This window comes from Nannobrachium achirus (assembly GCF_963921795.1).
Source record: "Nannobrachium achirus genome assembly, chromosome: 6".
NCBI lineage: Eukaryota > Metazoa > Chordata > Actinopteri > Myctophiformes > Myctophidae > Nannobrachium > Nannobrachium achirus.
In genome coordinates this window covers 57,549,668-57,565,769 of record NC_137815.1, presented here as the reverse complement: position 1 = coordinate 57,565,769, position 16,102 = coordinate 57,549,668, and the positions used below count along the sequence as shown (strand labels likewise).

General features: G+C 41.7%; 1 protein-coding gene across 1 annotated transcript; it reads right to left on the bottom strand.

Moving 5' to 3' along the window:
• Nucleotides 1-1,018: 1,018 nt before the first annotated feature.
• mfsd4aa (major facilitator superfamily domain containing 4Aa) lies at nucleotides 1,019-12,483 on the bottom strand (the record flags this gene model as incomplete). Its single annotated transcript, XM_080728310.1, has 10 exons — nucleotides 1,019-1,071; nucleotides 1,613-1,733; nucleotides 1,923-1,993; nucleotides 2,366-2,513; nucleotides 3,449-3,622; nucleotides 3,742-3,857; nucleotides 5,827-5,965; nucleotides 7,821-8,072; nucleotides 8,485-8,683; nucleotides 12,248-12,483. 10 exons carry the CDS (start codon nucleotides 12,481-12,483, stop codon nucleotides 1,019-1,021), a joined length of 1,509 nt encoding a protein of 502 aa, XP_080584436.1.
• Between the last annotated feature and the right edge of the window lie 3,619 nt (nucleotides 12,484-16,102).

Below are 16,102 nucleotides of genomic sequence, written 5' to 3'. Positions count from 1 at the left end.
GCACAGTCTAACATCAGGCTACTAATCTGATCAAACATTTTGTAAATAAGCCGTGCCGAGCAAACTGTACCGTATTGAAACTGTACCTTTTCCTATGCAACCTTCTAATATAGTCTTCAATCAATCAAACCAATAAGGATGACAATTGTGATAAAGAGGTATAACAGAAGCAGAGTAGACATCCACGTTCCAGCATCAATTTCTTTATGAATGTCAAGGTTGTGTGGACCACAGATTTTCAACATTGTTACCATGACGGCAATACAATATTCAGGATTCTAAACTGGTATAGGAAATATAACATCACAAGGTGAGTATGGAGTTATGTTTAATAGGCCTTTCACACTTATTACCTAATCACCTAATCGCAATTATTTGAGATAATCACAATTATATTTTGCATAATAGTCATAATCATTTCCATATAGATTTTTTCTCTAACATTTAAAAAAAAATGTGGAAATAGCAGATCTACAAGCTCAAACCGCGCCAATAGATCGGCTATTTACACTATTCATATAAAGCATAATGTAATGTAATGTATTAGTCATTATCTGCCCTGTGCAACTTTGGTTTACGAAGCCTAAAAGCCAAACAGAAATGTAATTTCTATTCCAATGTTCAATGACGGAAACATCATTAAATTGTTAATAGCAATTATTTGAGTGACAATCACCAAGTAAAATGCCATAATCGTGACAGCGCTAATGGTTAAATCAAAGTGGTGCATGTCCTTTGAATTGGCCTTTGATTGGTGTAGTGGTTAACGAAGACTAATCAAAGGATGAACATTCCTCATTTCCATTGCGCAGTGGAAGGCTGGGATGATTCCCCGCTGTGATCCATTAGTACAGTAACTCACGCTGATGTCGATTAGTGACCGTGGTGAGACAACAGAGCAATAGCAGGGTGTCCTGAGAGTTCTCCTTCCATCTTCCCTTTGCACTGTCCTCTGTGGAAATACACAGAAATCCTCTCTCTCCTCTGGCCTGCCTTTTAGTCTTTTACAGTCTGTGTGTCATGGCTGTCCTGGCTTTGGAGTCTCTGTCATTGCAATGCCTTTAGAGGAATCTGTGAGGGAAATAAAAATACTAGTCATATTGTGTATGCAGAATTATATAACAGGTAGTTGCGATGAAGCAATCTGATTGGTTGAAATAGATCTCTACCCGTGCAAATAATGAGCACTACTGCATGGTCTCATCAAACAAAGATATCAGCAGCTGGTCGCGAAAAAGCTGAAGTGCTCCCTCTCCTCACACTATGCTAGGCTAGCAGTTTTCATGTGAAGTTCAGGGACATAGTAGCTAAATGTGGCAATAAAAATGTACAAATTAAATGTAACTTAATTATAATGAAATGAAGTTGACATGTTTTTTTAAGGGCAACGGTTGTATAATCGCAATATTACACTCGAGGGTGTGCCTTCAATAAAACACTGTTACATCTATCCATATGTTGTCATTGTTACTCCTCCTCACCTATGACTAGACTGATACATGATATCAGGGAAGTTTCAATTCCCTGCAAATTGATTTTCGTGAATGAGTTACTTTTTTTTTTATAATAACCATGTTTGAAGGTCAACTCTTCAAGTGTTCACTGTGTGTACCTGACTGGCAGGGTGTGTGTATGCGCTGCACATAGAGCAGGAGCAGGAACAGGCTGAAACAGATGACGGATGCAATCATGCCACTCAGCAAGAAGGCATAACTACCCCGACTGTGGATCACCTGGACGGAGACAGAAAACACACACATGCACAGATACACACACACACACACACACACACACACACACACACACACACACATATACGTACAGCACACATGCACACGCAAACAATCCCATTTCATATGCATCTTTAGTCAAACATGAATACGTTTATATTTGTTCACGCACCTTGGACAGTAGTATCTTACCGATCCAATGATCATCTGCATCACCATCTCTCCTAAGCTGGCGCTGGTCACTAGGACAGTTGTGGCACAACCTTCAGACACAAAGAAAACATTTATGGGGTTTTCTCAACATTAGTTGCACATCTACAGTATGTGCATGCATACATGTTAATGCATCTATAAAGGCATGTACGTATATCTATGAATACACATGTACACAGGGATGTGTGTGTGTGTGTGTGTGTGTGTGTGTGTGTGTGTGTGTGTGTGTGTGTGTGTGTGTGTGTGTGTGTGTGTGTGTGTGTGTGTGTGTGTGTGTGTGTGTGTGTGTGTGTGTGTTTCTCACAGTCTGAGAAAACTCATTTCGGCTGCTTGTATTTGTGATCGTATTCTTTCTGTCATGATCCACACTTCATGACAAGAGGTGAGAGTAGGAACGAAGATTGCCCAACAGTGTGTGTTACCTTTATAGTTTAGTATGTCTTCTGTAAAGGCCAGCATACAAGGAAATACGCTACTGATGCAGAGTCCCAACACACATGTTCCAATGAAGAGAAAAATACTGCTGTAGTAGAGAAACACCATCATACACTGCACTATTATCACCCCCACCTGAGGAAGAAACAAAAAGAGAGATCGAAAGGGGCATGATTTAATGTATTTTTCTTTTGGGGGTTATAAGGAAAAAGGTGGCATTGTTTTTTTGTTTTGTTTAGTTGGGGTTAGGGTTAGGGCCAAGATCTTAAGTTTTGAATTAGTTTTTTGCAAAACGTTATTTCAGTTTTAATATTGTACAAACCGTATAAAGTAAACCCAATTTCTATTCAGATTCTGTTGTGTCAAAGTTATGCACAAGTTAAATTCAAAGTAGCATCTAATTAGGTTGGCTAAAAGAACAGTACGCCGCTCTCATTCTAATTATCTAATTTGAATTCACAGCCAGTTCAAATTTGATTATGCTTATTGCTTGTGATGATTCCACTAGAGCGATAGCCCGTGTCTATTTGAGCATAGTTCCTTATTGAACTCCCATTCTATTCGACACCCCAAAAGTACTAAGAGAAACACAAAGTCATGAAGAAAAATGTAATGTTCATGATTGAATCATAACTCTATATGACTAAGATGAAGATATTCAGGTCATGAGCTCTTCTTGCCCACAAATTACATTTGAGAGAGTGTTTTATTAACATTTGAGAACAAAACAAATGCAAAACAGTTGTTGCGTGCAACACTCCCTCTACAGGTTGCTATGCCTGCTTTGTGTGATCGGTGTGAACAGTAGCACTTAGTAGCATTCATGGAATTGCATGTGTGAAAATTATATATGATCTTGGTGTTCAGATACTGTTACATATTATTATTAATCCCTGCACAGCATTAATTAGACTTCAACCAGCAGGTAAGTTTCCCCCAATTAAGTATTGTCAACTTTCCTTGAATGTGCATTTTGTTCATACTCACCTCCCATGCAATTAAAAAGTCAATGGTGAATGAAAACGTGGGTGAAACTTGGATTGTTGGTGCGACTGTGTGTTCATACATACCAGACTGAAGGTGAGCAGCCTGGCAGCAGTGTATCTGCAGGACAGGAAGATGAATGCCAGCCTGCCAGCTGTGATGGAGGCCCAGAACACACTGTCCAGGTAACCGGCTGTCTTGTGGCCCATGAACAGTGGAGGGGACATGGCGTAGGTGTAGACGAAGCCAGCATAGGAACCCTGGGTTGAAAGGCAGTAGCATGTTAGCTTGGACAGTCTACTCTATTGTAAAGTACAGTTTCCTAATAATATTGCATGTTGTGTGTTTTCTGAGCCTGGGTGGTAATAGAAAGTCTCACTATAATGCCGTCAGTGATGAAGAGAATGGCTCCACCCAAAATGTGGAGGAGGAAGAAAGAGGGCGGACGACCCTTCAGGTTGCGAAGGCGACAGCATCTAAACACACTGCTGTAACCTGAGAAGAGAGTAGGGTAGCACTTAGTAACACCTTTGCACTATTAAGCATGCATTAGTTAAGCATTATTAAATACTTAATTAATCATTAATTCATCATTTGTATAGCATTATTCATATATTATTAAGCAATAATAAACACTGTTATAAACATTTTATTCACGATTAACAAACTTATCTTTAATGTGCTCAATGATTGTTTCTAAATCACTGCTTCTATCTCATATCTCACCATATATAAAGCATAGATAGTCGTGACTTTAGATGGGCTCACACAAAATACTTAACTAACGACTAGTAACCAGAGTCTTGCACGGGTCTGATTTTGACAACCTGCGCCTACTCTGCCCGTCATTAATCAGATCCGTGGACCGACCCGCTACCCGTGATTATATAAAAACGCCCGCCCGTCTATCCGTGATTACATGCATTAAAGTAAATAGCCTACAGCCGTGCATGCGTGCTTCCTGGCATCACACTCGATCGTCCCCGCACGTCGTCCTCAGTGTTTGCGACGCAATGTACAGTATTTACACTAGTAAGACGCCTCAGGGCGACAAGCGACCTCGGTGAGGTCGTACCATGTCTTGGCCATCTGGCCAGTGATGTATATCGGACCAGTTACCCATATATGGAGACCCCTGGTACCCATAAATGGAGATCCATGTACTGTACGGTATATGGAGATATGCTGTGAGAGCCCAAACATACTTACTCACAGTTATTCGTTATGTGAAAGTCCTATGATGTCTATGACATTTGACATCATACCCATATATATGGAGATCCCTGTATGTAGAACCAGCCACACAGATATGGGCTGTCTTGGCCATATATGGATTCTGTTAGTGTGGTATGTGGCCGATGTGGCCTCCATATATGGGCAATTGGGCATTCCCATATGAAGTCCTGTTACTGTAGATATGGGCTTAATATTGATGACATCAGGGAACTCCATTTTTGGGCATAAAAGGTTTTCTGTTGTGTGACACTCACAGTGAAGCCAGAGCGTGATGTCAGAGCAGCAAACCTATTCTGTTAGAGTGGTTCCCCTGAGTGACATCACAGTGACGTCAGAGCATCAAACCCATAGACCGCAAAAAATTGTACACGTCCAGACGGACGGAGTCAGCATGTACCGTTTCACATACTAAACTGCGACCTTCGTTTGCAATAAACGCCAGGTCGGCTGCCACTCTTAATTATTTTAGTCTAACGTGCTAGTGCGTGCTGTGGTTCTATCTGTGTGTTGTGTGTATCCTGCCAGCTCACTGTGACTGAGTGCGCTCCAGACGCTCCTGTGTGAGAGTGACTTGACATTTAGGCGCAAGCAATGCTGTTTGCATGCATGCCGTGGTTCTGTCCTGCTGCTCACTGTGCGTGCTCCTGTGATGTTGTTTAGGCAGAAACATTTGTCTGATTTTCACAATAAAATGTCACCCGCCCGTGTTTAGTCGGCCACCGGCTGTCCCTGCACCCACGATTTTATAATGGTATAATGTTCCGCCCGTATTCACCCGTCAAACAGATACCCGGCCTGTTGCAGGACTATGCTAGTAACTACTTTAATAAATCACGAGGTTGAGTATGAATAAGTGCGTCATAGCGATTTAGATATGTTTAGAGAGTGTGTTAATACACATTTTATAAACATATTATTATAAATTATTATAAAGTGCTACCGACAGGGGTTTTGGATTTATTCAATTCCATTTTAATGAACTGATTATATAAGTCAAGCATGAACGCACGCGCACACACACGCACACGTACACACACACACACACACACACACACACACACACACACACACACACACACACACACACACACACACACACATACACACACACACACACACACACACACACACACACACACACACACACACTGTGTACAGTTTGATGGATCATGTAATGTATCCTTGATGGTTCTCATGACCCTTCATACACACATTCAGCTCCTCTTACCCTGGTCCGTGCTGGGTGACCCTGCAGAGCTTCTGGAGGACAGAGAGTCTCTGTCTAGCAGACGAGGACTGGCGTTATTGGAACAGGGCAGCAGTCTCTCATGGTACATCAACACAAACACTACAACTGGAACAGGCAGCTGGCGGCACACACACACGCATGCACGCACGCACGCACGCACGCACGCACACACACACACACACACACACACACACACACATATTGAGATAATGGTAGGAATCATATTGATATACAAGTGGTCGTATGTTTACCAGCCCCTTGTTATCAAAAGATTGGAACAGAATGATCCAGGAAGAAAGATATTATGTAAGAATGGATGTCTGTGTCTGTCTGTCTCTCTCTCTATATGTGTGTGTGTGTGTGTGTGTGTGTGTGTGTGTGTGTGTGTGTGTGTGTGTGTGTGTGTGTGTGTGTGTGTGTGTGTGTGTGTGTGTGTGTGTGTGTGTGTGTAGACCTCTCTTTCTCACACACGCACGCACACACACACATACACGCACGCACGCACGCAGGCACGCACACACACACACACACACACACACACACACACACACACACACACACACACACACACACACACACACACACACTGCAGTCAAATAACCACACATGTTGAGCATGTAGTCGTGGCACTGGTCCTACAGTACTTACAGTACTGTATGTAAAGCAGTTAGGTGTGTCGGGATATAAAGTACAGTTGGTTATCTTAACTCCTATTCAAATAGCCCTACACATCAATACCTAGCTTGACGTTTTCTAGCCTTCTAGCAAAACCACCAGTCACAAGACTTGGGGGCGGACCACACAGACTCCCAGTAAAGTCAAACACTCTTCTTGGAATGTGTTCCACTGCTGTTTGAATTATTTCCTACAGTGTTTGTTTTTTAACTCTTTGCGTGCCAGCGCCCTCTAGGGGCCAAAGAATGCCAGCGCATCTCTCATAGGCGAGCGCTTTAGCTTCCAGGACTTCAGCTTCCAGGACCTGACGTGCTCACGTTGATGCACTGCATGGAAATGTCCCGGATGAAGATGCTAACAGAATGGCTATTCCCATTTTGTCATCTAAAAGATCATTTTTGGGCGATTTCGCCGTAAATAAACCTCGCGCCGCTTTCCAAAAACACAAAAAAGAGATATAAGCCTTTAAAGATGCGGTCCTTCATTGGATTAGGCGGAGATTGGCGATTGCGTTCGCAAATTACGGCCGGCCGGGACGTTGTTAGCTTTCGGCTAGTAGCTACAAAAATCAAGCCAGGCTTCAGAAGGCCTCTTATCATTTTATTCATTTAATTAAATAAAGCCGAACTACTTCGGGATCGGCACACTCGTGTACTCATCGGAAGCGGCGCCGAACATCGGGTGAACATTGGGGAGCTCAAAAATGTATTTTAAACCATTTTTAATGGAATATATCGTCGGACAGAGTAGAATGGCTAACTGGCTAGCGGCTAGCGAGCCAGGACCACCCACGACTCTACAAGCAGCTCGGGGTAAGTGAATTAATAAAAAAAAGATTGTATTGGATTGAAATAAAGCCGAACTAGTTCGGGATCGGCACCAGATGAGTTAATCAACTACGGTTACCTTGTATAAACCGCAAATGAAACTTACAGAAAATTGGCTAATTGGCTGAATGATAGTTTATTTTGATTAGGCCTACTGCTGGTCATTGTAAGTCATTTCATTGTATATTTAAGTTATTTGTCATATCTGTCCTGAGCAATTTTGTTTACGAAGCCTGAAAAGCAAACAGAATTGTTAATTGCAGTTATTTGTATGAAAATTAATTGTCAACAAAAATCTAATAATCGTGACAATTCTACTGCCAGGCAGCCAACGTAGCCTACAGTATACTAACCCTCCTCTGATTGTCTTTCCCTTTCGCAGGTTTTCCGCTGCACTGCCTGCTTGCCATCGCTTCTTTCCTTCATCTTTACCCACTCCCCCCACACGCACACACGCACACACACACTCACATTGATGAGAGCCATGATCCAGAAGGCGTAGGCCACCTCGGTGGTCACGACTCCCTCCGTGTGGAGAGGGTAGTGGGAGACGTTGTGCAACACCAGTCCCGGCCCTACCAGGGTGCTGCGCAGATGGTGGAGGTCTGAAGAGGACGAGTTGCTGGTCCAGTTGGAGCTCAGGATGCAGTTGTCCTCAGACAGAAAAGGGTCAGCTACCAGGGGGCTGACCAGAGCTCCCAGGCCTATGAAGAAATGCAGGGCCTGGGGCAGAGGACAGGGTTCTGGAGATTACTTTCCCAGATTACTCATTACAATCGTCATCAGTAGTATAATCTGCATGGGCAATATCATCTTGTTGCATCTTATGGCCGTGTAGATCGCCTATTTTAGCTATTTAGACATTTTAGACATTTAAAAAAGAAAATGTATATTATCTTCACAATATGATATAGTCACAATAGCGATTAAGGTATTTAGTCCCAAAATATAATATTCGATTTAGACCATATCGCCTAAGCCTATAATCTATTTTTATTACATTATTCAGGCTCACATATTTATACTAAGAGTGTTGTTGTTTTTTGTTTTTTTTTTCTTTTTTTTATAAAAATACAAAGGTCAAGGTTGTTCTTGAATTCAAACTGAATTAGAGAACAATTCCAACTCATCTGACCTGCAGGAAAACAGCAGAGTCTTTCTGGTACAGCTGCACCAGCCGCAGGTTTGCGAGGGTGTCAATCACCCCCATTGCAAGGCCAGCAATTGCCATGGCAACAGACAACAGAATGACATGGTGACACAGTGGGATGATGGCAAACACCAGGGAGATGAGGAGCGTGGCAGAGCACAGTGTCCACAGGGAGGACTGCAGTCTGGAAAGGAGGGGGAGGAATCAAAAAAAGTGAAAATGTTTTTATTATAGTGCAGTGCTTCTCAACCTGTGGGTCTCAACCAGGGGGGTCCCCAGATTATTTTGGGGGGGTCCCGAGATGACGGGACCCCCTGTTATAGTGCATATCACATATTCAAAAGGGCAACGGTCCGCCATTCCGAAACACCGCTATTCCGAAGCAGGGTTAGGGTTAGGTTTAGGGTTAGGGTTAGGGTTAGGGGTAGGGTTAGGGTTAGTTAGGGTTAGGGTTAGGGTTAGGGTAAGGGTTAGGGTTAGGGTTAGGGTTAGGGGTAGGGTTAGGGTTAGAAGTCAACGTTCGGAATAGCGGTGTTTCGGAAAGGCGGGGTGTAACCCATGCAAAAGCCTTAATGAAATTCCTCAATTACACAAGTCTGCATTTGGAATCATAGGGATATGTATTACCTTTAGAAAACCATCCAATAGTAAAACCTTTGCTATTGATTTCATTTCCAATTTAGACATTTAGCAAAAGCTCTTATCCAGAGGAGCTTACACAATTGCATTAAATGGCATTAAACATGTCACAACACATAAAGATAAAATGCGATGTGTAATGCCATGCAAAAGCCTTAATGACATTCTTCAATTATACAAGCCTGCAGTTGGGATACATTTTTTTGCACAGGGATATTTATTACCTATTGTATCAGTGGTAAAACCTTTGCTATTGATTCAATTTCCAATTTAGCAGATGCTCTTGTTCAGAGTAGATGGCATTAAACATAGTCATAAAATGACTATCAGTAAATGGTCAAGTAAACAGAGTGCAAAGAAAAACTATTAAGTGCTACAAAGTAATGAGGATGGAGGAACATGCTATCTATGTTATTGGTCATGCAAACATCATGCCTTACAATTTACAGTTTAGGCATTTATAAACACTCTTAATCCAGAGCCATTTACAACCAGTCAGATGTCCTAAGGGAGAGAAACGACCTCGACCTAAAGGGCAAGATCACGCTGAAAAATCAGAGGTTCTTAATATGGCACAGTTAAGAAGCAGGAGTTAAACTATTAATCTTGCTGGTCGACACAGGTGAGTAGCTAACCTGCCGACGCTGGTTGTCGAAAAAATTACACATCGAAAGAGCAAGATTTCCCCTAGGGCAAGTGCTACGGTATGGCTAAGGTGGAGTCTGAAGAGGTGAGTCTTTAGATTACGGAGGAAGTTTGGGAGTGAATCAGCAGTTCTAATTGCAATGGGGAGTTAATTCCACAGTTTGGGAACCAGAAGGGAGAAGAGTCTGGGACATGTGGAGCGCCGTCCCGGATATTTAAGCAAAGGTTACAGTAAACATCCCTGTTCACTGTGGCATACAGTAAATAGCAAAATGTAAATAAGTAACCAACTTCTCTCCATACTAGTGTAACGACCGGGATTCGAACTCTTGTATACATTTTAAAAACAAACAAATCTAAGAAATTCCATGAGTAAAGAAAAATTATATATAGCTAAGTAGTGAAAATCTGCTGTTTTCACTAGTTTGGGTCCCGGCTAAACATCTAATCTAATCTAATCTAATCTAATCTAATCTAATCTAATCATCTAGTCTCGACCTGAAAGGTTTGGGAAACCACTGCCTTTGATTGCCTTGTAGGTCATCAGTGTTTTGAATTGGATGCAGGCAGCAACTGGAAGAAGGGGGAGACGTGCAAATATAGGACATTTGAAGACCAGGCAAGCAGCGGAATTTAGGATCAGCAGTTGGCATTTGAGTGTGCATGCTGGTGGACCAACATTCCCCAGAGTCTTACATGTTCCTATTAATAAGTGGCAAGGCCCACTACTGTATATGTCATTAATGATGATGAATGGGTTTTGTTGGTTCTGTCCATAACATTAAAGTCACCTTGATGGGGTTCAGGTCCACTATTCCGCTATTTACCCAGTTAGCTTATCAGGGCCCTCGAGCACAAAATAACCTACTCCTTATCTTCACCATGGGCTTTCCATCTTTCCTGCCAACTTTCCATAATGTCCCACTGTTGAATATCCATTTCCTCTACCTCCATTCTCTCTAAGGTGAAAGGGGCATTTCATATAATGCTCATCGTCTTTATAATAAGTTGAAAATGTAAGGGGTAAAAAACAAAGAAAGAAAGAATTTACCTACATCATCCCACGAGGGAAATTCAGTTTTCAGCTTAACCCAGCTGAACCCAGTGCTGCCCACAAGGAGCACGAGGGAAAGGGAGCAGTGATAGTTGGAGCGGGGAATCGTACCTGTGACCTCCGGAGTCCTAGGTATGGACACTAACCACTCAGCTATCACTGCTATCAAACATTATATAGGAAGTTATGGAACATATTAAGTTTACTTTGAGATTAAAGAACACGGACAGAGGGTTGTTCTTGACTGCTAAAGCACTGCACAACAGAAGATGTAAACATTAAGCATACATATTCATTATTGTGCACAACTGTAATGCAAGGTATGCTCACTGTTTATCCGTCATATATTGTGTGTAATACATGTAAAAGAAAAAGGGAAATGGAACATGATATGAGTGAAGCTAGCCTTGTAAACCACCAACTTCCGGAAAACGCATTGAAATTTGTTTCATCTGGGATCCTTCTGGATTTCCGGAAGTTAGTGGTTTACGAGGCTATAAGTGCAAGCAAGCAGAACGGACAAAAAGCATGAAGCCTGATTTATACAACATTGTATAACAGAGCATGACAGAGCAAATTAAGCATGATGCAGCATCAATCCACAATGATGGTTCATCATTTTAAAACTGAATCCACTGAATGGAAATGTTATGTTTTTGCATGTGTGTGTGACGTGTGTGTGTGTGTGTGTTTGGGGGGGTGTTAACATAATATTTTCTCTTAGATGAGCTTTAAAGGGGTCAATATGCATCCATCCCTTGGTTAAGTGATGCGTGCGTGGCCCTATCTTGACTGTATTCTGTCATGTTGATATGATAAGCATTTCTGGAGCGTAAAATCCTATTATTTGCTGATGCCTATTCTCTCCTGTGTAGATGCTGATGCCTGTTTAGCTGATCAATAAGCATTTCACAGAACAGTGAATGGTGTCAATGATGACCTGTGACAAGGGAGGGATAGTCTATCAGTGTTTTGGGGTGAAGGATATCATAGAATGATTTTCTTGTTTGCACAGACTCATTTTGACGAGCTATTTATTTCATAAAATAGCACATACAGGCACACATGTTGCTCATAGCCAATGCTATGTGTATTATTTTATCCCCTAATCTCTCTCCTAATTTTGTCACTGGCCCTTCTTTTCTCCCTCCCCTTTTCCCCAGTTATAGTTAATTTTATTTTATTGATTTCTTGGTTAATGTATTGTAATTCTTGGTTATTCCTGGTTTGTTTTCCAGTTTCATGTTGTATTGAATACTAGTGTTGAATAATGATGTAGGAATAATAGGCTAATAACAACAACAATATCATAATGATAATAATAATAATATCCTATAATTCTGCAACATGACAGACATGGACATGTACATGTACATAGGCTACTTTTCTAAGGCTTTGGCCAGAACTCACGTTTTCTTAAAAAGTCCTCCAAAGGTGCTGCCCACCAGGAGAAGAGACTGCTGGGCGAAGAACACCCAGGTGATCTGCTGCAGCGTGGAGTGGGTCTGACACCTCAGGTCCAGGATGGTGGGCCCGAGCAGCGCGATGCACAGGCCGAAGCTGAAGAACACGCTCCAGTAGGTCAGCGTGTGCTGCCAGTGGCGCTGGAACAGCGTCCATATGCGCTCGTCAAACCAAGGCTTCATCATCCCGGACAGGTCGCTCAGGACAGACCCACATAGATGATGATGATGATGATGGGTCGCTGTTTCCGAAGCCACTGGTTTTCATTGAGTGCCTGTGTGTGAGTGGCACTGAGTGCTATCTGGCACGCATAAAACTAAACAAACATGTACAAGTGGCTCTCGAGACTCGAGAGAGGCTCGCATTGCCAAGTTGGCTTTGGCTTGCTTCCTCTTGGCAGTTTAGTTTGTGAGCTAATTGAATTGAACTTTTAGACGGACGTCACGCTGATAGGTTGCAGACAGGCTGCCACGCCTCCTTTCGAGGAAGCACGATAGTAGGCTACCTCAGTCGGAAACCTCCAAATTAAACAGAGCAGATCTATAAGCTCACATATCGCATCGCAACGCATTGTGATCTTGTAGATCGGCTATTTTCAAATGGCTGAAATGTATACAGGGCTGAAGTTGTTAATGCATGTTTTGTAATAGGCATTGTGAGCTTGTAGATCGGCTATTTTCAAATGGCCCCAATGCATACTGTAGGGCTGAAGGTGTTAATGTATGTTTTGTAATACTAATCAAAATCTACAAAGTAACTTGTAACTAAAAGTTTTCAAATAAATGTAGTGGAGTAAAGTAGGCCTATACAATATTTGGATCCGACATGGGAGTAGGCCTAGAAGTAGGAAATAGCCTACTCAAGTATGTATTTAGTTACTTAATTTACACCACTGGTTGGGAGTGCTAGCCTACCTCTATCAAAACAATAACAAAACCACCTGCTCTCTGTGCTATTCAGCCACTGAATAGCCTATAAACACAGAACACACAGGTGTTAGTGTGAGCATCTCTCCTCCTGAGTGAGAAGGGCTCCGACTTCTGGTCACTCAGGTCGCTGAGTTGGTCCTCAAGGACTGAGCTTTTATTGGATAGGTAGGCCTACAGTGGAGAGAAAGGTGACACGGAGAAAGAGCAGGGGAGTGACATGCAGCAAATGGTTTGTCCATCCGGGAATTGCACCGGGGACTCACTGTCAAGTATTAGAGCACATTTTGGGCTAACCCCTCGAGGTCTCCCCATAAAAGGCTGCTGTTGCACTAATGCACTAAACTCTTTTTTCTGCTATACCACCAAAATGTGGAAAGCCTTACCGAAGGTCATAAAGGAGTGTGGATCACTAGCATCCTTTAAAATTGCCCTGAAAAACCACTTACAGGCAGCAGCCGTTCGCAACTGGTAAAAAAACTAACCTAGCCCAACCCTACCCTCCCCTGCCCCTTCTTTGTATATACTTACTTACTGTTTTAGACTCTTTTTTTGTTCTCTTATTATTTCTTTTCTTTACATATCTACTGCATAGTATTGTGTTCTATTTGTCTGTCATTCAATGTTATATGAGATACTTAAATGGTTTCTTGTGGAACCATAAGTCTTTTCATGGATCTCTTTTTTAGTAGACCTTGTATCAGTGAACTGTACCGTCATGAAACTGTACCTTTTCCTATGCAAACTTCTAATAAAGTCTTCAATCAATCAATCAATGCTAAGGTGGTAGATGATGTATGACCTGTTATTCATGTGAAGTTGTTCTACTCAGCCTGCAGTTTTGAACAACAACCCAACTGTACAAAATTGTCTTGTTTTTAATTTACAGTCCTATAGGCATCAGAAATGTACATCTCTAGGCCTAATCATGCTTATAGTGTAAATATGATTTTATTTTGATTAGAAAATGATTTAATCAGTTTAGTCTTTATCTTGTTCTATGTGAAGGAACAGTTTATACAATTGTTTGTATGAATGTTTTAAACATTTATCTTTCAAATGAGTTACTTATTTTACAATATAGGCTAAGTAGTGGTATCAGTGGACATTTTTACTCGTATTTAGACTTGCTGACTCAGTAGCTCTGCCCCCAACAGCTCAAGAGAGCTTTTATTTTAACACAGAGAGACCTTCAACTATGTTATCAATAGTCAATCTTTTATAGAGTTGTTACTGACCAGACAATACATAAAAATGCATAATCCTAGCTTTCCCAGGCCTATACACAATAGGTGAATGGCTGTAGCCTACTTTTATGCTTTGTCCAATGACGCCATCTTCTGTACATTTTTATTGGTACTCTTTAATCACTCCTGTTCTCTACCATTTCATTCAAGGCTATATCTTACAATAAATACATCACTTTAGAATTTAGAATTCTTGCTCAAGGAAGCATCTCAGGGAGACCATTGGATGGTGTGCCTGTTATGTCAAAATGATTACCTACTGGGTATTTGGCTGCCATTTAGCAATAGCTCACACCCATTACAGTACTTGCCTTGGCTTTGTCTTGCAGAGCATGGTTCTTCCCCATGCCTTTAGGGACAGAATTCTATGTGGACAAAAACCACATTGAAGAGGTACATGGGTTCCAGAACATCTCTACTTTTATTCATTAGTTCATTATTGAATCAATTTTGGCTTTGTGGCAGTCACAATACATTCAGTTTCTCAGTTTTCATACAGTATACCACACAAAATATTGAATATCACATCTTATACAAAATCTAAACATTAATCTTTTATAAAACATTTAGATATCATCTAATTAAATTCCTCCTCTTAACATGGGCTTGTTTCTCGCGGCATAAAATTCACTGAGGAAGATGAAAACATCTGTTAAAATACAATATATATATATTATTTATTTTTCGTGACATTATTTAAAATAGCTTCATTTACCACAACAAATACACAAACAGTAACACCACTGAGGTGGGGTGGGTTGGGGTGGTGTAGGGTGGAGATGAAAGTGTAAAATACACCGCTACATCTTTCCTAAGTCCCAACAGATCACCCTCTCACTCCTCGTCTTTATATCCAAGAGAAAGGGTCACATGGCAACGCTCACGTCAAAGATTTCATCCAGCTTTTAGTGGAAGAAAAGGGTTTCTTCGGTGGTCCATTTAAGTCAATTGAGAAAGTGAATTGAAATAAGAAGAAAGGCCAAGAATTCATCTTTTGACAACAGTACATAATGTGTGCAGACTCATAGTCGACTCCAGGGTTGTCGCACCAAATTCTGGGCTATGGGTACTTTAACTATTGAAAAATAGCAGATATACAAGCTCACAGCGGGGCACTCTATGTCAGTGGTGATCAAACTTCTTCACGTGAAGGACCCCCAACATGATATGTATTTGGCTACAGACCCCCATCTCAAAATATTTAGTTCCAGGGACCCCCCCAGAAGCAAAATTTGAGTTACAAATGTTCGCTTAAAAAATACATATTTCACGACTCTACAAGATCTACAAGCTCGCAGCGCGGCACTTGGTGCCACGCTGTGAGCTTGTATATCTGCTATTTTTCAATAGCTAAAGTATAAAATAATTCCAGGCCCCTCCACCTTGGGCCCTAGTAATTCAGTCCCACTTCTCCCCCCTCCCCCTTGTGACACCCCTGGTCGACTCTACTTAAGACTTGGCGTCGTGACGTGTGTTGTGTTGCTGTAGGTTAGGCAGGTCGATATTGTGGGCACTTGAGGGAATCACTGAAATACAGCCAGCCAGCATCGAGGAGCGAGCCGCCAACATTTGAGTTATCGGTGGTGATTTATCTATCAAAGTGTCTCAAAGCCAAGAGTAAGAAGATT